General features: G+C 45.1%; 1 protein-coding gene across 3 annotated transcripts in view; it reads right to left on the bottom strand.

The window, feature by feature from the left end:
• Positions 1 to 612: 612 nt before the first annotated feature.
• Fer (FER tyrosine kinase) overlaps positions 613 to 24,290 on the bottom strand; it is a 216,124-nt gene continuing 192,446 nt past the window's right edge. For all 3 annotated transcript variants that reach the window (XM_051190878.1, XM_051190880.1, XM_051190879.1), the window contains 3 exons: positions 5,560 to 5,714; positions 1,891 to 2,013; positions 613 to 937 (listed from right to left, as the gene is read on the bottom strand). In XM_051190878.1, coding sequence (XP_051046835.1) covers positions 795 to 937; positions 1,891 to 2,013; positions 5,560 to 5,714 — 421 coding nt within the window. In that variant the 3' untranslated portion in view covers positions 613 to 794. The remainder of the gene's footprint in view (positions 938 to 1,890; positions 2,014 to 5,559; positions 5,715 to 24,290) is intronic.

Genomic DNA, 24,290 nt, shown 5'->3' with positions numbered 1-24,290 from the left:
TGCTGTCCTTCTGTGGACTTCAGTATCTCAGAGTGCCCACTGTGCTCTACGAGCCCTGGGAACATTTCTTAGACCCGGTGAGGGCACTGAGACTCCAGACAGCCTATTAGAGAGGTGCAAGTCGGGTAGGGTCTCAGCCTGCTTTGTGTTCTCCTGGGTGAGCACTGGCTCTGCTGTTTTCCTAGCCCTGTCCTCTGCCTCCACAGCTGCCTCCACACTGGGTGCTCTGGGAATTTTTCATGCACCATTTTCTGCAGCACGGACTGAGGAGGTAAAAGACAAAATAACACAGGGGTGTGATGTTCTCACCGGGCTTGTTCTGACAGGAAAGAAAAAAGCCCTAGGAGGTCCAAGCAATTCCCAATATATGATTATATTTATAGACACAATCTTGCCTTGGCAGAGTAGAAAGACAACTGTAGTGGGAAGGCATCCTGCAAGCATGCGCTACCAACACTGTTCATAGCACCAACTGAGAAGGGCCTGCGACAGCGGACAGCGCCCACAACTGTGCCTCAAGTAGAAAGTCCAGAACATGAGAACACTGACCTGTACGTCTGGGTTAGGACCGTGTCTTCTCTTTACAGTGGTCTCAAATGTAGGACTCTGTGGTTAGCGAATACGGCCATGGGTAGGACTGTTTATTTCTTGAATAAATTTGCCTTTAACATATTTTAAAGTGGAACAGACTTTAAAAAACCCAGTTAATATAAAAACATAACCTTCCAAGATGGCTGCAGTAAGGTGGTATAGAGTCTCGGTGGCTGAGGGCAGGGTCCTACGGGTGGCTGGCACTATGTGATTTTCTTCTTGATGGCAGTGAGCTCTTTGTGAAGGTCATTGAACTTAGGGCGGTTCTCAGGCTTATAATCCCAACACTTCATCATGATTTTAGAAATCTCTTCTGGACAGTTCTGTGGGGCTGACATCCTGTACCCTGAAGATTCAAGAGGAGAGAACTCAGAAGGGATTCTAAGATAGGAACATCCACAAAGGACATTATGCTGTAAGGGGGATAGAAACTAAAGATCGCTGTCAGTGTCCTGTGTCCCCTCCGGCAGATGACAGAGAGCACACCGTTAGAGAGCATGTATCTGTCAGCAGGTCTGCAGTGAGCTGTAGCATACACAAATGCATATCTGAGTTCTGAGGATTAGCTTCCAGAATGATCAGACAGAGGGAGTCTGGAGATGGGGGGTTTATACACTCTGTATTCAACAGTGGCTGCTGCCTGGCTGGGCCCTGTGCTAGGTGGTGTGTGTGCGAGGACGGAAGGCAGACCACCCTACACTTGGGCTACCCAAGGCAGGCTGGGCAGCCATCTGCTCAGGACATTCCTCGCGGTGGAAGCTGTGTCCTAGACAAGCAGGAGTACCAAGCAGGAGTCTCTAGCAGGAGTACCATGGCATTTCTCTAAACTCCCTCTGGAAACTAGGAGCATCTCAGCATGCAGTACTGCAGGGACTTACGTGGTGTGGAATGCCACACTGCTCTATGGCGGCCTGCCTCCTTTCACCTCAGTGGGGCAGGATAAAGTGCTAGAGTCCCTGCGATGGATCCCATCGTCATGGGCTGCGAGACAGCAGGATGGTCTCTGCACAGCTCACACCTGAGAACTGTGCATTTAACTTACAAAACAGACTGCAAAGGGAAAGGGTATTTTAGGTGAGCCCACAGGTGTGCTGACCCTGTTCACAGATGGGTTGGCCTGGTTTGCAAGTGTTTGCCTCTGCTCTGTGGGAGCCATAGCACCCATGGTATTTGGAAACAGACTCTTCTGACATTTTCCCTCTTCACAGCACTGTGACTCATCCCTCCACATCTGGTGCACAGACGCGCCATAGGCCCTGCTGTGAGGCTGGTGGCCATGACACTGTGGCCTGGGCTTACCTCTTTCCACCTGCTCCCGAGCCTGCTGGTTTGTCATTCCAGGGTACGGACAGACTCCGAGGCTGAAGGTCTCCCAGAGGAGGATGCCAAAGCTCCAGACGTCACTTTCCGAGCTGTACCTCCCTGAAAGGGAGGAAACGGTCACAGCCAGGTGAGTGAATGGGAAAAAGGACAAAGGCTAAGGGTGTGAGTCACATGGCTCTGCTTCCAAAGGAATGGCATGGCTACATCCCATTCCCGGTACTTGTGAGTCCCGGGCCCAGGAAATGTTAACAATTAAATGGAGCCTTAGAAGGCTGATTTAATCAAATCAGCTATAATGCAGCCGGCATGCAGGCCTAGTTCCCCCTGTGGTATATGAATGAGATGGTTGGTGTATATATAAAAATATAAATTTGCACACATCAGTGCCTAGGAGATTAGATAAGTTGGATTCCTACAGTTTGGTCTTCTGCCTCCATCATTTTCTTTCCAGTAAAATTACAAACAAACTTAAAGCAATAAGGAAAGCGTCTAAACTTCAGGTTCTTTTACTCATCACTGTTTACAGATATTCTTACATGCTTTAAGGTCTCATTTTCTCCGCTGATAGTTTCATTTGCAGAAAATGCATTTCTCTATCTGGTTTGAATGGAGTGGAAATTAGCATAGCTGGCTGATAAAAACAACTTTTTCAAATTACATGGTGCCTCGTTTTGTCAAAATATCACTGTGCACCTGTTTTAGTGAGCTACTTGAGCTGAACTCCTAGATTTAATTTTTAGTAGCTTTTAGCGGAAGTCCTACTAACGATGCCGCTGCCTTCAGATGGGTATGACGTCAGGGACAGGCAGCACAAACACTTCTCCAAGCCGATCTGCACTTGTGAGACTTGTCCAATGCACAGCAAGTCTCACTGTTAAAATCACACTCCACCTGCAACCATGTTAAGGCTTCTTCTGCCTTTTTTTTTTTTTTTTTTCAGAGAGGGTCAAATGTTGCCTAGGCTGGGGATTACAGGCTTGTGTCCCCACAACTTCAAGGTTTCTTGAATCATAGCCTTTTCTATCCATCTGCTACTCCAGGATTTACAAATGCCACTCCTAGAAATGGTATGTTCCTCTAAAATACAATGGCCTCTTCCACTTCTGAAGAAACTGAGATGGCCAGAGAGTCTGCCCATGCTTGGATGGTATTCTGGGTCTGGAGCACTCACACTCCACTTTGAGCTTTTCAAGAAACTCCTTCAGTGGTAAAGGTGAAGGCTCACGTGGAACTAAGTGAAGCTCTGTAGACACGTATCTTACACTCGTATCTTACACTCTAAGTCCAGTCTGGTGAGACCAACGGAGGCGCTCCCTATGCAAACAGATCACACTACAGATCTCACTGCTGGAAGCCTGTGCAGGGACCGGCCTGACCCGTGAACCTGGCTTCGGTGGGTCCGTGTAGGTCAGGGCAGGGTGTCCTTGCAGTGCCCGTCTGGGAAGACAGGCACTACAGTCTGCAAGGCCACAGCACTGGAGACATCGTGCTCAGGTCCTGTCACTGACAACGTGACTAAGCAGAAAGTGCTGTCTGCCTGTCATTCCAGGGCCTCAGGGGTTTATATCACACCGAGGAGTTTCTGTTTAGTGACAGTGTGATCTGCCACCATCCCTAAATGTCAGGTGGCAAATGGCTAACGGTTTTCAGATTATAACTACAGCGTTTCTCCCTTCTTTCCATTAATACCCTCCCATGCGTCCCTTCCCCACTCCCCATCAGGCTCTTACTGTATGTGTGCGTGCCTGTTAACAGACTATGTTACTGGTAGGTGTATTTTTAGGGCTGACCATTTCACATTAGACAACCAACTGATGTGCTCGCCTCACTGGCTTCTGCAAAACGTTTAACCCAAGACCAGTATGCTTCTTCTTTATAAAACCGGACTGAGTGTGCAAGGGATGTGGTCCCAGTACGTTATCATTTGATTGCTGGGGAGGGTTACCGTTTAAATGTGAGAAGTCCCCTGTAGGCTCTCGTGTGACCAATCCTAAGTGGTGGTGGCGTTTGGGAAGCCAATGAACCCTTGCTGGAGGAAGCAGGTCACGGTCACTGGAGGCAGCTGTGCTGCTTTGGAGCCTGGCTCACTGCGTCCTGATTGCTGCCATCTTCCTGGCCAGGACAGCCTGTCCCTCTAGAAATGAGCTCCTTCCTTGTCCCATCAGTTGCTGCTGTCAGGGTGTCTTACCAGAGCAATGAGAACGTAACCCAGCTAGATCGTCCCAAATCCATGGCTGAGAACAAGGTGCCAGTGTGGGAAAGGGAGAGTGTATGTCTAGAGGCAGGTGTGGGTAAGGGGCCCTTTACCATCGGGATTCTTAAAAAAAAAAAAAAAAAAAAGTGTATGTAAGTAACGCTAGTGACACAGCTTAATCCAACAGACCGAAGCCCTCGGACAGAGGGTCGTTTCTACTCTCTGACCTCTTCCTGAGAAATCTGGGCACTATCCCAGTCGCCCGAGAAGAGTGAAGGAAGGGTGAGCGAAGAACAGGCTTCTGGACGTGAAGTAAGTAAAAACCTGTCTGCCCTAGGTGCTTCCCTCCTGGAAGGAACAGTACAGTGTCTTCCCCCTCCTCCCCCAACTGCATCTTACAACACCTGTATCAGAGGCAGCTGGACAAATGTCCCTTTCCACTTAAAATACGCCTGTGAGGTCCATGATCTGGAGTTAGTCCTTAGGTTGGTAAATGCTTCAGTGAGGTTGGCAGTCACTAAAGCACACGGCAATCCACTGGCTGGTTTTTACTTGCCCTAAGCATGGGGGCACAAGCAGAAAACCCAGCCAAGGGGATTTTAGGAATGTTTTGTGTCTAAAGCAACCCTCTGTGCAAACACAAGTGTTACAGTCTTAGCTTTCAGTGACTTCCCTTTACTCCTGCAGCCATGAGGAGCAGCCCCATCCTCAGGGAAGAACCCCGTGGGAAATGATGGGGTTCCATGGGAGTGTAAGGTTGGTCTACAGTACCTAGAAAGTCCACAAAGGCCCTCTTGCTGGCCCTAGGCATCTGACTCTGCCCCGACAAGATTCCAAGCCAATTACACTCGATTTTTTACATAGAAAAAAATTTGGTGGCTCCTCAAGAAGTTAAACAAATTTATACTCACATAATGGGCTGCTGGGAGCAGGAAACACCCTTGTGTGGAAGTTCAGTACTAACCAGGACAGACACACAGACAACTGTGGGATAACATGGCTGACTCCCAGGTGTTGACCTCTGGCTGCCACACACCCACCAAGGCATGTGTGTACTTCTCACAACAGAGATGTGAAAGGAAGAAAACCCCTGACCTTACAAAAGACAACACCGACCTCTCTCTGCCCCAGATTTATGTAAGCTCCAGAAACAGAGGCTGAGACCAGATGGGTGTAATGTGGAGGTGGCCCGCCCTTCCCTGAACACTAGGACTTCTCAGGTGTCTAGTCCTGCCCACTGACTCTCTTAGCCTAGCAATCTCACGTGTGTGAGCATGTAAGAGCATGTGACCGAAAGCAAGGAAGGAACATTTCCACTCCATCCGTGCTGCTCCTTCAAGTGGCTCCAGCCTGGACCCTGCTCTACCCCAGCCACACCCATGAGTTCTTTGTGCTGATGCAGGCCAGCTTTACCACCAGAAGGAAAGCCAGATTCTGCCCCCGCCCCGTACCGTAATTAAGAGCTTCCGGTGCCGTCCACTTAATGGGAATCTGCTTTAAGCCAGAAGATGAATAGACTCCGCCGTCTTCTTGCCGAGACATTCCAAAATCACTGATTTTCAGAACATTATTTTCACCGACCAGGCAGTTTCTTGCAGCCAGGTCCCTGGGTTGTAAGGAGATACAGAGAACACCCATTAAAACAGGTTGAAAGTGGCTTTCACATTTACGACTTCCACACTTTGCATTTTCAAGTCTGCAGTGTATTTATAATGAGGTTAAGAATGCTCGAGATTCACCAGGCATCCCATCAATTCTGTTCCAGGTAAAAGTCACCCAGGGCCACATCTGCATACGGAGCGGGCCACATGCTAGTTCTGGCCACAGCTAGATTTCCATTTAAATAGAAAAACAGATTCTCCTTAAAAGACAAAGTCACCGAGGAGAGAGAGAGGCTAAGAGAGTTTGACAATGTTTCTCTGTTGACTAGCTTCCCCAGGGCAGCACAGCCCAAGGGCTGCTGGGATAATGGACTGTTATCTACCATCCACAACAGTAACTGGTCACGTGGGCTGCTGAATATGTGCAGCCTGGTGTGTGGCTATAGTGGAAGCCTCCCTGCAGTTTCCCAAAGAAGGGGAAAGGGTAAGGTGGCGTGGGCCAACTCTTCTTTCCATGGTGACTTGGCCATTCCCCTCACTGTTCTTTGTATTCTACGCATCCTGGGCTGCATCACAGCTAACAGGATGAAGTCCCTTCCCCCAAGGCTAGTGAGGAGGGCGTGCAGCACAAGGTCCATACGTAAAGAAAGGTGTGAGTGTGTGCCTCTCCTTATGACAGGATTTGTGGTGCATAGACAGAAACGTGTGTAAAGGGACAGGCTCACAGAGGGACCCCCAGGTTAGACAGGCTCGTACAAAGGCCTCCTTGATAACTGGCATTTAATCAAAGACCCGAAGGAAGGGCGTGTGGCAGTCAAGTGTGACAGAGAGCACAGCCTCCCACATCCCTTCCTTCCACTTTAGTAAAAGAATCCCGAGTTTAGCTGAATGTTTTGCCATATGGTTTTTAAACCATGAAGCTTCTCATGTCTCCTGTAGTGAGGTGTGGCTGTGCTTTAAGAGCCGTCCAATGAGATGGCAGCGGCCTAAGAATTATCTACAGTGTCCTGGCAATTGTTTTGAAGGTAAGGGGATGGATTATAGCTCTCCCTCCCTTCTACTAGCCTGAACAGGGTCACGAGAAGAACTCACACAAAGAACCATAGCAACCCTGTCAAAACAGCAGGAGACCAGGAGCCTGGATTACTTATGAGTCCTGGGGAGTTGCCAGCTGTGCTTGGTTTTGTTCTACATGAGAAGTCTTATGCAACTTAAGTGGTTTTCATTTAACTGTGTGTGTGCGTGTGTGCGTGTGTGTGTGCGTGTGTGTGTGTGTGTGCGTGTGTGTGTGTGTGTGTGCGCGCGCGCGCGCAATCGTGTTTATAAGCAGCAGATACAGGGGTAAACATGGATTTAGGTATCTTGAATTTGAGAGATCTATCAGCTATCTCCATGGAGGATGGAGTAAGCAGCTGGAATATTCTGAAGTCACAAGAGAGATCTAAGGCAGCTGCAGCTTTTAGATGGCATTGGGAAATGCATGCACTCCCAGTGTACAGACAGATGGAAGGTAGCATCCAAAGATGGGTACCCATGATGCACTGGTCTAGGGAAGGGGTGGGGGCAGCAGGGAGGCAGGAGGAGCCCTACCTGTTAAGTGAGGACAGCCTTTCAAAGAGGAATACTGACCAGTCAGCTACTGTGGAGAATACAAGGTCAGACAAGGCAGCTTGACTTGTCACCATGGGCTAGGGAGGACAGAGGGAGAACCAGAAGCCGAGGCCTCTGTTGAGCACATTTTCTGTAGCGAGGTACACAGAAGGGCTCCGGCACTAAGCGCTGCCCACCGCTGTATGTGATAGGCGGGGATATGACTGGGAAAAGTCATGAACTGTCACCTCACATTCTCAATTCTGACGTCTAATGTTCAGACATGTATGTGGTATACAGTAAGTGCTCAAACACACTTCATGAATGGACACTATCTCACATACATGACCCAGGCTGAAGGCATCCGTTCTAGTTTTTCATCTTTAATTATTTTCTCTTGAGTAAACGTTCTTCTACATTGGTTTTTGGAACATATACATGAGTCATATTTAAAGTTGTTTCTTGAAATGAGGTCTCACTGGTCCCTGGCTGGCTTTGAACTCATTTTGACCCTCCTGTCCCAACATCCCGGGGCACTAGGCTGCAGCCTACACTATCATGCCAGGTAAGTCAAACTTGAATCTTTAGCAACAGACACACCAACATCCCATGGGTGATGCTGTTTCCTGACAGTAGTCAATTAACCCTACAACTACGGAACACTTACGATCAGAGAAGTATTATTTTCCCCTTTTTAGCAGGGAAGTTGGCTGGTTGTCTGTGCAGCCATTCACAAGGAAATGTGAAGCACTCTGCTTTGCTGATTGGCTGGGACTAGTTTTATTCATTGGATTGAGACTCACAACGGAGAACCATGGAGGAAGCCCAAGTTAAAAAAAAAAAAAAAAATGAGTCTGACTCACTGCCCAGCTTTTAAAGATGGCAGCTCACCATGTCCTCCCACCGGGAGTCTACTGCCAACAAGTGACAGTGAATGGCGGCTTTATAATTAACTTCTTCTTTTGGAAGCTGCTACCCATGTTGTGTTGGGAACTCTAGGTTTTACCCATGGTTGGCCATAATACACCCCAGATCCACTAGCTTATTTGTGTGGCCTTGGCATACTTAGCTATGTTTTCCTTACCTAACAAATATAACTTGGCAGGATTAGGAGGGGTAATGCTTCTAGAGTTGCAGTATGCAGCAGACACAGCATCATCTTTGAATTAGCTACTGCTGTTACTTTCCTCCCTTATGGATTAGTAGTGTCACTGTTGACACTATTGTTACAAGAGGCCCGGGAACAACAAGTCCGTATCAGAGTATGTCATGATCACAAAGGAGAAGGCACACGACAGTGAGGGAGACTAACACATGCTTGCAGAGGTCTCCAAGGTGTTTGCATGCTCACTGTGCATGGCACACAGAGGGAGGCCCAGAAAGGGACCAGAGCCCGTCTCTTAACCAGGCCTAATCAAGCCACGCTATATAATCACTGTATCTACCCCATGTCCCGACTCCCTCCTTTTGCTTTTACCAGCCTCTGGGGATGACGAGGACATTTTTTTTTTTTTTTTCTAGTACCTTCCTAATAGTCATCAGAATAAATCTGTGGGAGATTTCTGAAAGGCTGTGGCTATGTATATTTCAGTGGATCTACTTCTAATCTTACATTCTTTTTTTGAAGAGGACAAATAGCACAGAGTTTAAATTCTGTATCCAGCCATAGATATCTTTGGTTCCACCACTTTAGCAAGCCCCTAGTGCATATGCCTGTTGGTTACAACCAAAGCCCCCAGGTGAGCCAGACAAAGTTTTCAAGGTTCATGCCTATGGATTCCAGAGTGTGATAAAAGCTTGGAAAGGCAGCACAGAAGTTTCCTCTCTTCCATTGTCCTTTAGTTCATTTGCAGCCTCTCCCAGAGCAGAATTAGTAATGAAAAACCCAACAGAAGCTGTCATCCTGCTTAGAGAACCCTGACAGTGATACCTACAAGCTAGAGCAAAGAAACCGGAGTGTGCTCGCCTCACCAAAGCCCTGAGTTGCTGTTCTGTGTGACTTAGCCACACATACGTAAACTAAGGCAATGGGCCTGGCTGTCCTAACAGCAACCAGAGGAGGATTTTAGTCTGTACTAAACTGTAAAAATTTTGTTTTGCAGCATGCTACGCAAGAGACTTGAATCTACACATTCACAATATCAAGACTACAATTCATATTGCTTAATGACCAAAACCACCTCTCTCTCCTGTTTTGGCTTTCAGAGACAGGGTTTCTCTGTGTAGCGCTGTCTGTCCTGAAACTCGCTCTGTAGACCAAGCTGGTCTTCAACTCAGAGATCCACCTGCCCCTGCCTCTGCCCCTGCATCCAGAGTGCTGGGATTAAAGGTGTGCACCACCACTGACTGGCCAACAGTCAGAACTTCTAGGTACAGGTAGGGACATGTAAAAACTTTGCTATAAAGGCCTTTAGGTTCATTCAACAGAACTCTACTCTACCCAGGGTCAAGTGACCAATTCTAGATTCTAAAGGTAAAGGTGATACAACCAACAATGTCAATTCCATGACAGCTACAAAATAGAATCACACACAAACAAAACAAAACCCAAAAAGCTTCATGGCAGCCCTTAAGATAAAACACACTTGCATGCAAAGGTGGGAATTCTTAGCAGAAATTAGGAAATCAAAATTGCAACTTTAACATACAGAGAAAGGAAAAGACTGGAAGACTGTGGAGTGGTCAGCCCCAAATGGGACATCTTCATCACACCCCTCCTCCCAAACCCCAGGGCTCGCTGGAGAAGAGGAGCAGCCAGAGTGCAAATCCAGAGGCAGTGTCCCAGCGCACAGTAGGACAACAGCACATACGAACTTAGTGGTCCTGAGAGCGTGCACAAGACCTGTGCATGTTCAAGCCAGCACGGAGAAGGGCTGTGGCACCCTTAGCCGAGGAGGCACTGGTGAGTGATGGCTGCTAAGAGTCAGTTAGGGAAGTGGGAATGTCTCTGTCTGTCTGGGAGGAGCTGGCGGGACAGGAGGCGGCTAATACATTGTACAGAATTATCAAGAAACTAAGTAGTAAAAATATATGTACACATGCAAAATCTTTGAAAACTCCAGATAAGGACCACGATATCAAATAAGAACAATGTTTCTAACGATGGAGGATTTCTCAAAACAAATGATGGCGGCCATCTTTAATTTGCTCCATTGTAAATTTCTTCTGAGTTGACCCACAGACTTCATGCTCTCCATCAACAATCTAGCAAGTACATTTGTCCAGTCAGCACAGCCCATAAAGATAAAGGCATTGTCAGAGAAGAGACACTGAAAGGATCCAGTGACTGCACATCCACTTTGCTAGAAATATTTAAGGCCAAAGGCAAATAATATGGGGGGGGGGGCATTGGGATACAAGGACGAGAAACATGATTTTTTTCATCTTCATTATCTATATAATAAAGCTGAATAGTGGAACCTAATATAATACCACTGTGTCTTACCAGGTTTTCAACGTGTTTATGCTGCACAGGGGCTGGAAAAGGCGGCGCGCTGGTGAGGGACCTTCGCCTGCCTGATCCCGGAAGATGCACAGGGTGGGAGAAGAGATTCCTGAACGTTGTCTTCTCCCCCACAAACAAGAAAAGGTGACACATGGGACACATGGGACATTGGCCATACTAAGGCGAGCTGTGAGCAAGGGAAGCTATATTGTTGGGTTATTCTAGTGCTAGGGCAACTGCATGGTGATGGAAAGAAAAGATTAAAGAACAATGTCAAGACTGAAAGGAGTTTGTTACTACTGATTGTGTAGACATTGAGATAGAACACATCTGATGGCATACACGAGCGCATTTCTTAAAAACACAACTTGCCAAAATCAACATGAAAATCTCAATAGCTTGACACCTGCTAACAAAAATCAAAACCTTCCCCAAATTATGCTCCAATGGAAGAAGTGGCATTAGCCTAACTTTGGAAAAGTATAGAGGATATCATTGCCTAAGTCATTTTATGAGGTCAGCAAAACTTGAACATAGGATCCAACATTATAAAAATGTTCCCACCGGAACCACACAAAATTGGCTAGTATACATCCCAAAATCTTTGCAAACTCTCTTCTCCATCTCTCCCTCCCTCCCTTCCATCATCCATAACCAAGTAGGGATTATCTTCATAATTCAAGGTTGGTTTACTATTTGGAAGTAATCAAATGCTAACTTACTAGCTTAAAAGAATCCAGTGTGGAAACTCTACATTCACTTATAAGATGCTCAGTAAAAGAAAAATAGTAAGAAAACTAGGTTTTCAGACAACAGTATTCTATGCTAGTAACAGAAATGTCACCTGTTGCTCTTAACACAAAGGAGACTATATCACCCGAATCTGCTATGAAGTTTGCCCGTAAGTGTAGACAAACTCCTGAACTGTGTCTTAGAGCAAACCAGGAAAGGGTGGGCAGGGAGCAGTGTCTGAAGAAGGTGCTGGTGGGCATGCACTGGGCATGGACCCAGGTTGCCCTGGTCTACACCAAAGCCCAGACTTGGGTGAGAGTGATGGGGTCAGCACGTGGCCTAAGAGGAGACTTAACAGCTGTTGGAAAAATATGACCATGTCCTTTCCTAACATAGGTATGCGGCGGAGAACCGCTGCTGGACAACAGGACAAATCCTAGCTGGACACCTGCAAACTCCCTATATACTTTCCTATTCCTTAGAAAAATCACAATCTGGCTGGAGGGTGGTGCACACACCTTTAATCCCAGAACTCAGGAGGCAGGCTGACCTCTGTGAGTTCAAGGCCAGTCTGGTCTACAAAGTGAGATCCAAGATAGCCAAAGCTATTACACAGAGACACCCCCATCTCAAAAAACCAAAACAAAACTTAACAAGAAAACCACATTCTTTTGTAGTTAAGGAGAGCCGAAGACAGATGCTGGCAAATACTAGGATCAAACACATAATCACCAATGTATCCCAAGAGGGCAGAGGGACCTGTCCTTGCATTTAGCCCCTGCAGTTAGTGTGGGAGGCTCCAAGCTTTAGGAAATGGGTTCTCTGACTCCGTAGAGTCAGAAAACTGTCAGTACGAGCTGCTCTCCACCATCTGTGCCCTGTAGTGAGAGAGCAAACCCTGACTCTCTCGAGGTTATCTCTGCCATAAGGTTTAAACAAATGCTGATTTACTGTTAAACCCCTTAATAGCCCAGTCCAGATGAAGAGGGGGAAGTATTAAAAGGCGTTGGTGCGGAGAAAATGTTTAGATCCCCTTTGTTCACAGATCTGCCAGATTTCAAAGAGTAATACCACAAAAGTGTTCTCAGCACACGCATTGGGGCCAGTGGCTATGGGAGGCTGCGTGAACAGCACTGTGAGGGCATCTACCAGGCCACTTCAGCACACACGGTGACTTCTTTCCTAAAAGACAGTGTGCACTCATCTCTTCTGAGAGCAGGGGGAGACAGAGCTTACTCTCCTAGGTAACAAACAAACACCAGAACCAATCACTAACACAATGGAATTTAAAATGCTACCCAGAGCAACACTGGAAAAAAAGTGATCAGGCCATTCCTAACTGAACAGCAGCCACGGTAATGGCAGTCATTTATTTAGTGCTTTGTAACTTGCCAGATATCTCTGTCAACACCCAACTTCATGCACACTATTCTACATGTTAAATTCATTTCACAGACTTTCCACCATAGCAACGACTCACTGCTAGGACTGCTGGACTAGGAATCTGGACAGTGGGCATCTTATCCAGTGTTTCCCTTAATAACCTGTGTGAGCTCACCTGTCACACGCCACCCTCTGGACTTGAGGTGAAGCACCATTCTTTTGTGAGCATGAAGACTGCTGTATAATGTAAAACAGTTTATAATTCTTTTGTACAGCATCTCTGCAGGCATGACAGCCATATGTTTTATGATGATTGGCAGAACATGACATGGTGAAAAGTCGCTGAAAATCCAACAATATTTTGAAATGGATCTGTACTCTAGCAGTGACAACAGTAGAACAGATCTGCATTTATAGGCGTAAGACATTCTATCCCAGGGCCTCTTCATGTATCCTGGAAGATACACAGTCACTGGAGGAACCAGAGCTTCAGTGTTAGAAACAAGTAGAAGAAACGGATACCTCAGTCATAGAAAAGTCAGGCATAAAATATCCAGGGAATCTACAACAGTATGAAAAGACAAAAATCTACAAATAATAGGGATACAGGAATGAGAAGAACCCCAGGTCAAAAGCACAGGAAATGGTTTTAACAAAATCAGAGAAAAATTCCCCCATCCTAAAGAATAAGATGCCTATTAGGGAAGAAAAAGCCCCCAGAATACTAAACAGACAAGAGTAAAACAGAAATTCCCCATGATAAGAAAAAAATATTAATTAAAACTCCAAATGTACAGAACAACGAAAAAGTATTAAAAGCTACAAGGGAAAAAAGACTTAAGTAACTTACAAAGGCAGACATATTAGAATAACCCAACTCTTCAATGAAGAGTTCCATCACCTGTGAGAGAACACAGAGGACTAGATCCAAAAAAACAGTCCATGATAAAATAGAACCTAGGCCATTGTATCCTTTGGTCTTTCCATGAAATTTACTTTTAACATCTTGCAGATCATAGTTATATAAAGTGTAGAAAAGGCCTGACATGGACAAAGTGATTTTATGTTGCCTAAAGGATGACACCCAAACCACGAGACAAAATGTGCTAAATTCATGTTAGCATTCCACTGAAGTGCGGGGCTCTGGAGGCTTACTCCACAGGGGCCAGGTGGATTTGTAGTAACTCCCTAAGTGGGAACTCAGTAAGAATATGAAATACCAAATCTTTCTGGAACTATTGACTAGTATTAGGTTATTATTTAAAGGCGATGATATTTTAAGCAAAGCAATAAAGGTATATTTGCAAGGAGACTTTTATTCTTGTGACCTTATTCTGGAATACATGTTTACAAGTCTGAAATAAATGCATGACACAAGACAAGCCATAACAGACTATGAGAGAAAGAAGCAATCATTTCTGGTTATATGATTTGGGAATTCAAGGAGGAGATACTGGGTTATCTCAGTCTGTAGGCTTTAAGAATACTGAACACCATGTTTTACTTGATATACACTGGAACCATAATAACGTACATACTTACAATTTACTTTGTACTATTCCCATTAACCCTATGGTCACAGAGTTTAATCCCTGTGTACACAAGACACACATGCATGTGTGGGCACATAACAGATCATCTTATCACTCTTGTGCCGGGTCCTCCGCTACACATTGCACACAAAGATAACCTAATTCTTTCTTTCAAGGAGTTTGCGTCTGTAAGAGAAAGCCACGTGACCGCATTCATTACAACCCTGGGAGTTACGTTTGAAGATAACGTTGACAAGCAGACCCTTAAAGAAAGGCACAGTATGGGAACTGTGGCCAAATAGTTTGTGAAGAATGTGTCAAGAGCAGTAGTATTTCAGGGCTCTGCAGTAGAGACTCCAAGGGACCTTGTAGCTTTCACTTTCGTTTTCCTGAACACACAGATACCACGCAATGCAGTAAAGGGTAAAGGTATGTGTGTGTGTGTGTGTGTGTGTGTGTGTGTGTGTGTGTCTGTGTGTGTGTGTGTGTGTCTGAGAGAGAGAGAGAGAGAGAGAGAGAGAGAATGTGTGTGTATTTCCTAACTTCAGCAAGCATAAAGGTCCCAGTTAATTAGTTGAATAAGCCTTTATTATATTCTCCAGTCCAGGGGAGCCATGTTGACCCAAGAGGAGAAGAGGAAGAAATAAATACTCACAGAGGCCTGGCTAAGTTGTTGATTCCAGTTGGCAGAATAATAAGCAATGAAAAGTCACTGGGTGCGCTGCTGTGTTTTGGGTTAAAGGTCACATAGTAATAAATGAGAACATCTACTAATTGATAGCAGCAAGAACTCAGCAGTACCAGGCAGGCAGAGTTGGCAGTCAGAAATACCAGCACCCAGGAAGAACTCAGCAGTACCAGGCAGGCAGAGTTGGCAGTCAGAAATACCAGCACCCAGGAAGAACTCAGCAGTACCAGGCAGGCAGAGTTGGCAGTTAGAAATACCAGCACCCAGGAGAGGCCTCACTTCTGTCAAAGCTTGACTAGCAGCAAGTGGCACAGACACTTTTTGTGGAGCCACACTGTCTCCTTATCTGGCTCATTATGGGATACAGACCCACAGCAGCCCTCTGCACTAAGGTCTGCTGGCCACTTAAGCCTAACTCTTCCTGACATGGGGCCGGAGCAGCTCTGCCTCAGCAACGGTACTCTGAGTGTGGCCTCCCTGCCTCACAAACCTCCAGCACCGCTTAGGTGCTTAGAAAAAAAGAATAGAGTGTGACACACAGAAAAAGACTATGTTACGTGTTTCCACTTAACATAGTGAAGCTAGTTAATTTAGAAGTAAACCCGTAGAGAGCTTTGGATAATTTTGTTGTCAGGTTAAAACATCACAACAAGGGGCATAAAAAGAACTCAAGTCATCAGTAAATGTTAACTACTGTGTGCATATAGTTGGTATGAAAAAACAGGAAAACAAACAATTTATAATAATTTCATAAAGTGATTTAAAGTTTTCAGGGGTCAGGGACTGAGAAATATATTGAGTGCATTCCTTCAAAGAATCACATTTATTTGCTAGGCAAGGCAGGGACCACAGCCAGGCAGGAGTTCCCATACCTATCTGTGAGATGGTAAATGAAGCACCATTAAGTAGTATACAGAAGTGTAGTAAAATAAACATTAAGTATTATAAAGAAGAGTTGAACCAGGAGCCAACAAGTGCCCACAGCATTTGCTGAGTTAAGACAATGGAGACTGCTCTGTGTAGATGACTTCAATAGCACGTGTGGGAGGGGTCATGGATGATGGTGAACATGTCAAGCTTGTTACCCTACTCGTACAGAAGAGACAAATCAGTACAGGTCGGTCGCGGCAATATTGCTTTCAGAGAGCAGAGTTTGAGGAATCAGAGTCAATCAAACTAAAAAGTACTATTCTGTATTTCTAAATCGCAGAACTCACTACAAAAGGTATGCTAGTGAATCTGAGTACAAATGCAGCAAAGAACAAGACCCCGGTACATCTGCCCCTGAGGGAGGGGGCGGGGACACAGGGAGGGAGGGAGGGGGAGGGAGGGAGGGGGAGGGGGCACCCACAGGACACGGAGATGCTACCTTGGCAGTGGCATACAGATGAAGACAGTCTCAGGAGCAGGACAGCAGTGGCCTCTGCTCAGAGGTAAACAGCAACTCAAATAACAGTTATAAAGGAAAATGGAGGCCGCCATGTGTAAAACCACTCATGGGAGAGCGGGCCGTTCGCAGCAGCGACATTCTGAGTGGAAGTTTAGTCTACTTCCTTGCTCAGCGCATTTGGAACAAGGGGTTCCTGGGAGCAAATGTGTCTTTGAAAAAGAATGGAGAGTTGTTCTTGCCTTCTCCGCTATAATCTCGAAACCAATTATCTTTTTAAGGCTAACTTGTTTAGGTTTAATGCAGTGTACACACACTGTGACTGACTATTAATACAAGAACAACTGTTATTCAAATGAGCCCCCTGGCTTTACTATAGAGTGCTTCTGTAACCCATTCTGTTAGCTATACAGTACTTGCAAACTTTCCCAAACCATCACAGAATTATTGTCTAATTCCTTATCAGGCACCTGGAACAATATGTAATGGTTTTCCTTAAGTTCGGAGTCATATTTATGAAAGGACGTAAAGAAATAAACACTAAGTGGAGTTAACATTTTAAAGAAATTCATTGATTAAAATAAAATTTAATTATATGCACCTAGACTTTACTCTTTCTTCCAAGATCAAGTAGATGCTTGCTTTTATTCCAACATCTAAAAATCATCGTCCAAACAACACAAAGACTTCCACCCATGGTAACTAGTACTAATTCAGGAAAATAAATAAATGTTTTTGTTTTTCATTAAAATGAGGGACTTCCTATTCCTAAGGTACTGTGACAAAGAAAAACCCCAAACTCAAGAGAAATAAACTTGCTAAAAAGTGGAAAGCAAGAAGTAGGTATGTAAACGCCCACAGAGCTGAAGAGTACTAACTGATAATTAAAGATTTTAGTATGCTTATGACTGCTATGGGCTGATGTGTCTCCTACCTGTGTATAAATGTTGACTTCCTAGCTCCTACAGCGACAGAGGACAGTCTGAGACACAATTGGGCCATAAGTGTGGAGGCCTCATGCAGGGACTCAGTGCCCCTATGAAGACAGGATGCTAGTTTCTCTCTCTGAGAAGATGGCCAGTTGGAAACCAAGGGAGCAGGTTCTCCCACAAAGCAGACTTTCTGGACATGCTGAGCTCTAAAATACTCACCTTCTAAGTGTGAGAAACTAACTTCTGAGTTTGTAAACAATCCATGTCTATGTTCTTTGCTTCTGGCAGCCCAAACTAAGTCAGTGATAAGAAAAACAAGGGGGAGCTCATGGACCCCAGTCTGAGAACTGGGAAACCAGTATAGGACCAACCCAGACCCCCTGAATGTGGGTGTCAGTTAGGACTGGGCAGTCTATGGGGTCTCTGGTAGTGGCTCAGTATTTATCCCTAGTATATGAATGTACTTTGGGAGCCCATTCCATACAGAGGGATACTCCCTCAGCCTAGACAAATGGGGCTTGCCCCAAATGATGTGACAGACTTCGAAGACTCCCCATGGAAGGCCTCACCCTCCCTGGGGAGCAGAAATGGGATGGACTGGGGTTTGGTGGGGGTGATAGGGAGGAGAGGAGGGTGAGGGAACTGGGATTGACATGTAAAACAACCTTGTTTCAAATTTAAATAAAAAAGAGATTTAATAATGGGTAAACAAACACTACATTAAACAAAACATACATTAAAAAAAGAATTTTGGAAGAAGTCACAACATGAAACAAGACGACATGAAAGGGAGACAGGACATGTCAGAGTGGGTGACAATGATCGAATGTATGATGTACATGTATAAAATTGTCAAAGGGTACATCTAATAAAAGCCTTAGGAACTACGGGTCTAAGCTATAAAGCAGACGAGGGCAGAATTCTTGCCCATGGGGATAGACAGTAAGGGTAGGATCACAGACTCTGCAAGAATCCCTGGCCTTATCAGATGCACAGGAATGGCATGACTTATAATAGGTCCTGCCCTTAAGTGGCTCACCTGTTCAAGGAGAAAGACAAAAACACAAAACAGTCTTGCAGAGAAAATAACATGGTCCGCAAAGAGTCCGCAGAGGGCATGGAAGGAAAGCCGCAACCCTGCATAAGCAATAGAGCTGGAAGCGGAACTCGGGCCCAGTCAGCATCATGAACATAGGTAACTGTTGCTCCTAGTAGAGATGTGCAAATCACATCACTCTACCTGCGCATTTGCTGTTTGGTGTTTATGAGTGACTCATACCCCAGAGTCTCTTGTAGACCACAAAGAGACAGAAATCGCAAAGCATCGGTTTGCACAAAACAAAAGGATCAAATCAGGGACCATGATGGGCTTACCCAGCTTTCAAAGATGGCCTCAGGGACCATGATGGGCTTACCCAGCTTCCACAGATGGCCTCAGGGACCATGATGGGCTTACCCAGCTTCCACAGATGGCCTCAGGGACCATGATGGGCTTACCCAGCTTCCACAGATGGCCTCAGGGACCATGATGGGCTTACCCAGCTTCCACAGATGGCCTTAACGGTTTGAGCCCACACCTAAAAAAAAGTTCGGGCACTGTGGGCTTACTTTTGTTAATAGTTTACACTCAGTCTATTCAGAAAAACTCTCAGCGCTTTTACAGCTATACAGCTAGTCTGCTCACAAACATTTCTCTCTGCTTTCCTCTGATCCAGGCAGGTGACATTCTGGTTACAAAGACAATTCAGAGGAGTGCAATGTGCCTCTGGGGCTACCGAACTTGGTCTACCCTGGCTTTTTAAGCTGAGATGAGATGCTGTTATACTGTTAATGGCAACAGAGATGAGCATACCCTGACAAGACACAGAGATGGGGGGAAGGATGGCCTAAGCCATGATTTGTTGAACTCATTTCATACAGAGAAGTAAGATGCAACAGCTCTTGTCATGAATAGCTGAATTGGAGAAGGAATTTGGCACACTGGCTGGTGTAGTGAATAGCAAGTTGTGACTGCGTATTTCCGGAAGAGCTCTCCTCTTCTGAAACATTTACAGAAATTGCTTGAAATTATCATGCACATGATGTTTCTTTAGCTGAAGTCATTTAGACCCCAAAATAGAAAGCAGGGGAAGTAGACCGCACCGGTTATGTCGATACCCAGCAGGCTCATGAATTCCTTCACCACCATTGGATTTGTCTTGTTTTCTTCCCATGGGCTTGGAAGGCAACATCATGAAATGTGGAACTTGAGTGTCCGGAAGGCACTTTACAGCCCAACCTTTAACCTTTAATCTAAGGAGGAGGGCCTACCCAGGATGCCTTACTTCTAGTTTATCACGTGACGGTAGTAAGGGTAGATACCACCCCAACTAATTATTAAATGTTTGAAACAGAAAGACGCCATTCCTCCATTTCTTCCCTCTCAAGCTGGAATAAAGGGAAATACTCATCCTTTTTTTGTCACGTTATAACCACCATGAGAAAATAAAAAGGCAGGTGATGGGCTGTCCAGGTATAGCTGATCTGCTCCGTGGGTTGCTGTAATGTACATCTCTGCACAGCCAGGATCAAAGGACGGGGGGAGAGAAGCCTGGGTGCTCATTGTCTCCAGCCCATGACTCTCACAGTTTTGACCTTGAAATACCACTGAAGTTTGTATCTAACTAAAAGTGTTATTTCAACAGCTCCCATTTCAGCCATAATCCTTGCAATGCATTTTGGGAAAGAGGGGTCTATGGACAGGTTTTAGAATCTCCCTAGTGTTGCCTAGACTGCCATTATACACTCACTCCTTGACAACTGTCACCTTATGCTTTAGAAGTCAGCTTTCATCGTTCCCTTGACACACTGTCTCCCTCAGAAGATAAGCTCTTACAGAGGACAACGACAGTTTGAGATTACCACCGGCATTCATTTCCACTCTTCACCCAATGACCATTGTGATCTCTGCGTATTCACTCACACCACTGTGGGGTCTGATATACGTGATTAAAATGTAAGGAAGACTGTGACGATGTGTAATAAGAGAAGCAATAACACGTCCTGGTCCTGGCAGCAGGGCACATAAAGATTACTCGGGAAGCTTACTGTGGTTCACACTGAAGCAAGGGGATCGTCAGGAGTCGGAGGGTACCCTGGGCTATGCAATGAGCCCAATCTCAGACACACAAACACACAGCCCAGAATGACTTCTGGTTGGTGAGCAGAAAACAATTTGTGAAGCAAGGAATAAGTTGAACATCTTGAAGAAGGAATATGATTAATTAAAAATGATACCAACTACTACTTCTCTTTTTTTCTTTTTCTTTTTGACCACAGAAACACTGTGTGCCTACTGTGAAAATACTTGTAAATATAAAACAGGACAAACAGGGAGGCCAGAGGACAGCTGTCATGTAACTAGTGAGAAATAGTGACTGTTAGTTAATACTGTGATGGACATGCCCAAGTTGTTTTTCTGTCTTTGAAATGGTTTTAAAGCAAGCACTGTCTACCTGTTTACCCAGCAATATAGTAACTCATTTTCATAACAACCATTCAATCAGTAGTTATTGTTAATGACAAGTGGGGGTTATTTTGATATTGTAACTAATTTTTAGTAAGTATATTGGAATTCATGGGCATATCCACATTTATAAGAGGTATTTGTGTGGTAGTTTTTAGAATATGAATACATCCAAGGTACTCTTTACCCTACAGAAATACTAACATTCATGTTTAATTCTACTCTGTTCACAAAAGCAAGGGAATAGAATCAGTTTAGATATCTATCAATAGATGAATGAGTAATGAAATTGTGGTATATACAAACATTGAAATTTTATTCAGCTAAAAAGTAGTTTTCAACCTGTGGGTCATGACCCCCTGGGGAGGGTCAAACAAGCCTTTCACAGGGGTTGCACATCAGATGTCCTGCATATCAGATATTTACACTATGATTCACAACAGTAACAAAGTTACAGTTATGAAGTAGCAATGAAATAATTTTATGGCTGGGGGTCACAGCAACATGAGGGTCTGTATTAAAGGGTGGCAGCATTAGGAGACTGAGCGCCACTGCTGATGTCATGAGACTTGCAGGAAATGGATGGAAGCAAGACACCAATTAAGTGAAGCAGCTCTAACCAGGAGAGATGGACAGCAGGTCATGGTCATCAGAAGCTGCTGGGGCTTCAGTTTTGAGGGGAACAGTGGAGGATACTCAAGCTGACTGGAGATTGCCAAGTGCCCGCTGATGTCAGAGACAAGCCAGTTCAGGACTAGAGGTGTTATAAACAGAGCGGAGCCCAAAGACACTGAGGTGCTAGAAGGAACATGCTAGACTGCAAGGTGAACAGAGGCCATGATTCTACAAGTCTAGAGATCTTGAGCGAGTAGTCTCCCTACCAACATTTCCTTTTCGAGTCTTTCACAGGCTCACCTGTGTCTGTCTATGAAATACAGACTATTTTCACAAAGAACATTCCCTTAACTTGGCCTTTACTTCCCCTTTTCACCTAGTAAAATCATGCCCCCTCTCCAAAGACGGATTCAAGCACCCTTGCCTTTGTGAGGCGCTCCCAGCTGCACACGGTAGCATTCTCTCAGTGGCAAGCAGACTTTGTCTGTCCCTATGTGTCATGAACCTATTGAGTCTACAACTCAAGGCCTACGCACATGCTACACAGTAGTTCTTAATTCATGCTTCCCAAGTTCCCAGTTTCCAAATGCAAACTAAAACCCACGATTCTGGAAATAGTGAACCTCCATAGAAACAGAGAGTCCCTAAGCAAAATAAGTCAATTATATCTAGAAGCCCAGTCTCACAGTGGCAAATCTATCAAAGTTAACAGCACTGGTGCTCGGTGGAGGGACTCATCAGGGAGCTGTTTGAGATGCAGAGAATCAGAAAAAGAATATCAGAACGCTGCCCGTGATCAAACAAAACCACTAGCATTGTCCACCCCAGCAGTAGATTCCAGCGAGAAGATAAATGGTTTGCAAAATTACAGTACAGACAGGACAGATCAAGGGGAACAGAATTTAAAACAGTGGAAATCTTACAGCCTTCCCCTATTGCTGATCACAGCAGTAAATCATATTTTACAGTGTTTTCACGGAAATGGTTACTAAGAAACTAATGCTGAACTGCCAGTAGACTTAAAAACATAACAGAACATCTCAGATGATAATGAGGACCCGATTTAATCTAATTGTGTGTCTATTCTCAAGTGACTGAAAAACAGGAGGTCTACCATACTGACTGACTTGCACATGGAGTCAGTCTATGCCAAGAATCCCCCATTGTGACATAAACAGCGTGCATCTATACAGCCCAGTAGAGCTGTCTCAGTTCACTGTAATTCACTCACCTGCCGTGTGGTCTAGTCCTGCCTTCTCAGCTGACATTTCCTATCATCAGCTGAGCCCGGAGGCCCTGCCTGAGCCCGGTTCTGCTCCACAGACTGCTCTTTTACTGACTCTCCTGCGGTACGCAATCTGATTTCACCTCCCTCGTTTTACCACAAGATTCTCACTGTTATATACATGCCTGGCCTGCAGTTAGCACTTGGCTCTGTTGACCACGGCCTCTTCCAAACTGTTTCTTAGGTGTGGAGGCACCAGCCCACTTTGACAACATACTTTTGGTCTGTTTCGCCCACAGGTTTCTTGGAAACCAATACTCCATGAATTTTGGTCAGTTTCTTTCTTCTGATTGCAGGGTGTCCTTGGGCGATTGTGGTGACATCTTTCTTGAACAAATAAAGCCTGCCTGGGGGTTAGAGAATGAAGCTTATTCTAGCTAACCATAGAGGTCTGAAGGTCTGATCCTGGAAAGCTGTGGTTCTCAACCTTTCTAATGCTGTGACCTTCTAATACAGTTCCTCCTACTGTGGTGGCCCCCAGGCATAAAATTATTTCCACTGCTATGTCATCACTGTAATTGTGCTACTGTTGTGGACCATAATGTAAATTCTTTTTGGAGATAGAGGTTTGCCAATAGGGTTGTGATCCATAGGTTGAGAGTCACTGATGGACAACCTTTATGGCTCAAATGTCAACATGCTCATGTCTCCTAACTCTGTGGCCCTTTCCATGCGTTTCTTTTATTATTGTGTTCAACTCCACTTTGTGCCTTTCTAATGGGAGCTTCCTTCAGTCTGTTTCCATAATATACAAAAAGTGATACTTCCAAAATGTGAAAAAATGATTATTTCTAAGTATACTTAATAGGTTCAGGGTGTCCTTAAAAATCTTAAATCCCTTAAAATACCAAAGGAATTTTCATCATTTGGCTCAGTTTTTCATTATTTATTTTAGAAATGTTATTATTGTTGTGTGTGTGTGTGTGTGTGTGTGTGTGTGTGTGTGTGTGTGTACGGGCACACTCATGCCATGGGTGTCAGAGAATAACTTTCAGGAGCCTCTCTCTCTCTTCTCACAGATGGGACTCCAGAGTTGAACTCAGATTATCAGACTTGTGCACTGGCTCTAGTTTATGTCTCCATTTCATTTGTCTATTTTTTTAAATTAAACTTTCTTATATTCTCCACTCGTTATAAATCCTGTTAACTGGATTGTCAACTAGGATCTCATTATCTGAGCAGAAGGTTATAATGAGAAATGTCTTCAAACACTTGGGCTACCCTGAACAGGCACAGCTTTTCTCTAATCTACCCCACAGTCTCAAGACAGCACACCACCGGACTCAGGACACCCCCCCCCCCGGCAGTCACTCCCCCCCCACAGTCACTGTCCCCTCTGAAGGAGTCCCCCCCTCCCCCCGCAGTCACTCTCCCCTCTGAAGGAGTCCCGTTCCCCCCCCCCCCCCCGCAGTCTCTGCATGTTCCATTTGGTTGGGTCGTAAGCATATCATCAGGCCCAAGTTTTCAAGGTCTATGTCCTCACTCTG

The sequence above is a fragment of the Phodopus roborovskii genome, unplaced genomic scaffold (genome assembly GCF_943737965.1).
Source record: "Phodopus roborovskii unplaced genomic scaffold, PHOROB, whole genome shotgun sequence".
In the NCBI taxonomy this organism is placed as follows: Eukaryota; Metazoa; Chordata; class Mammalia; order Rodentia; family Cricetidae; genus Phodopus; species Phodopus roborovskii.
The sequence above is the reverse complement of the archived record's forward strand: the minus strand, read 5'-3'. Positions and strand labels throughout refer to the sequence as shown.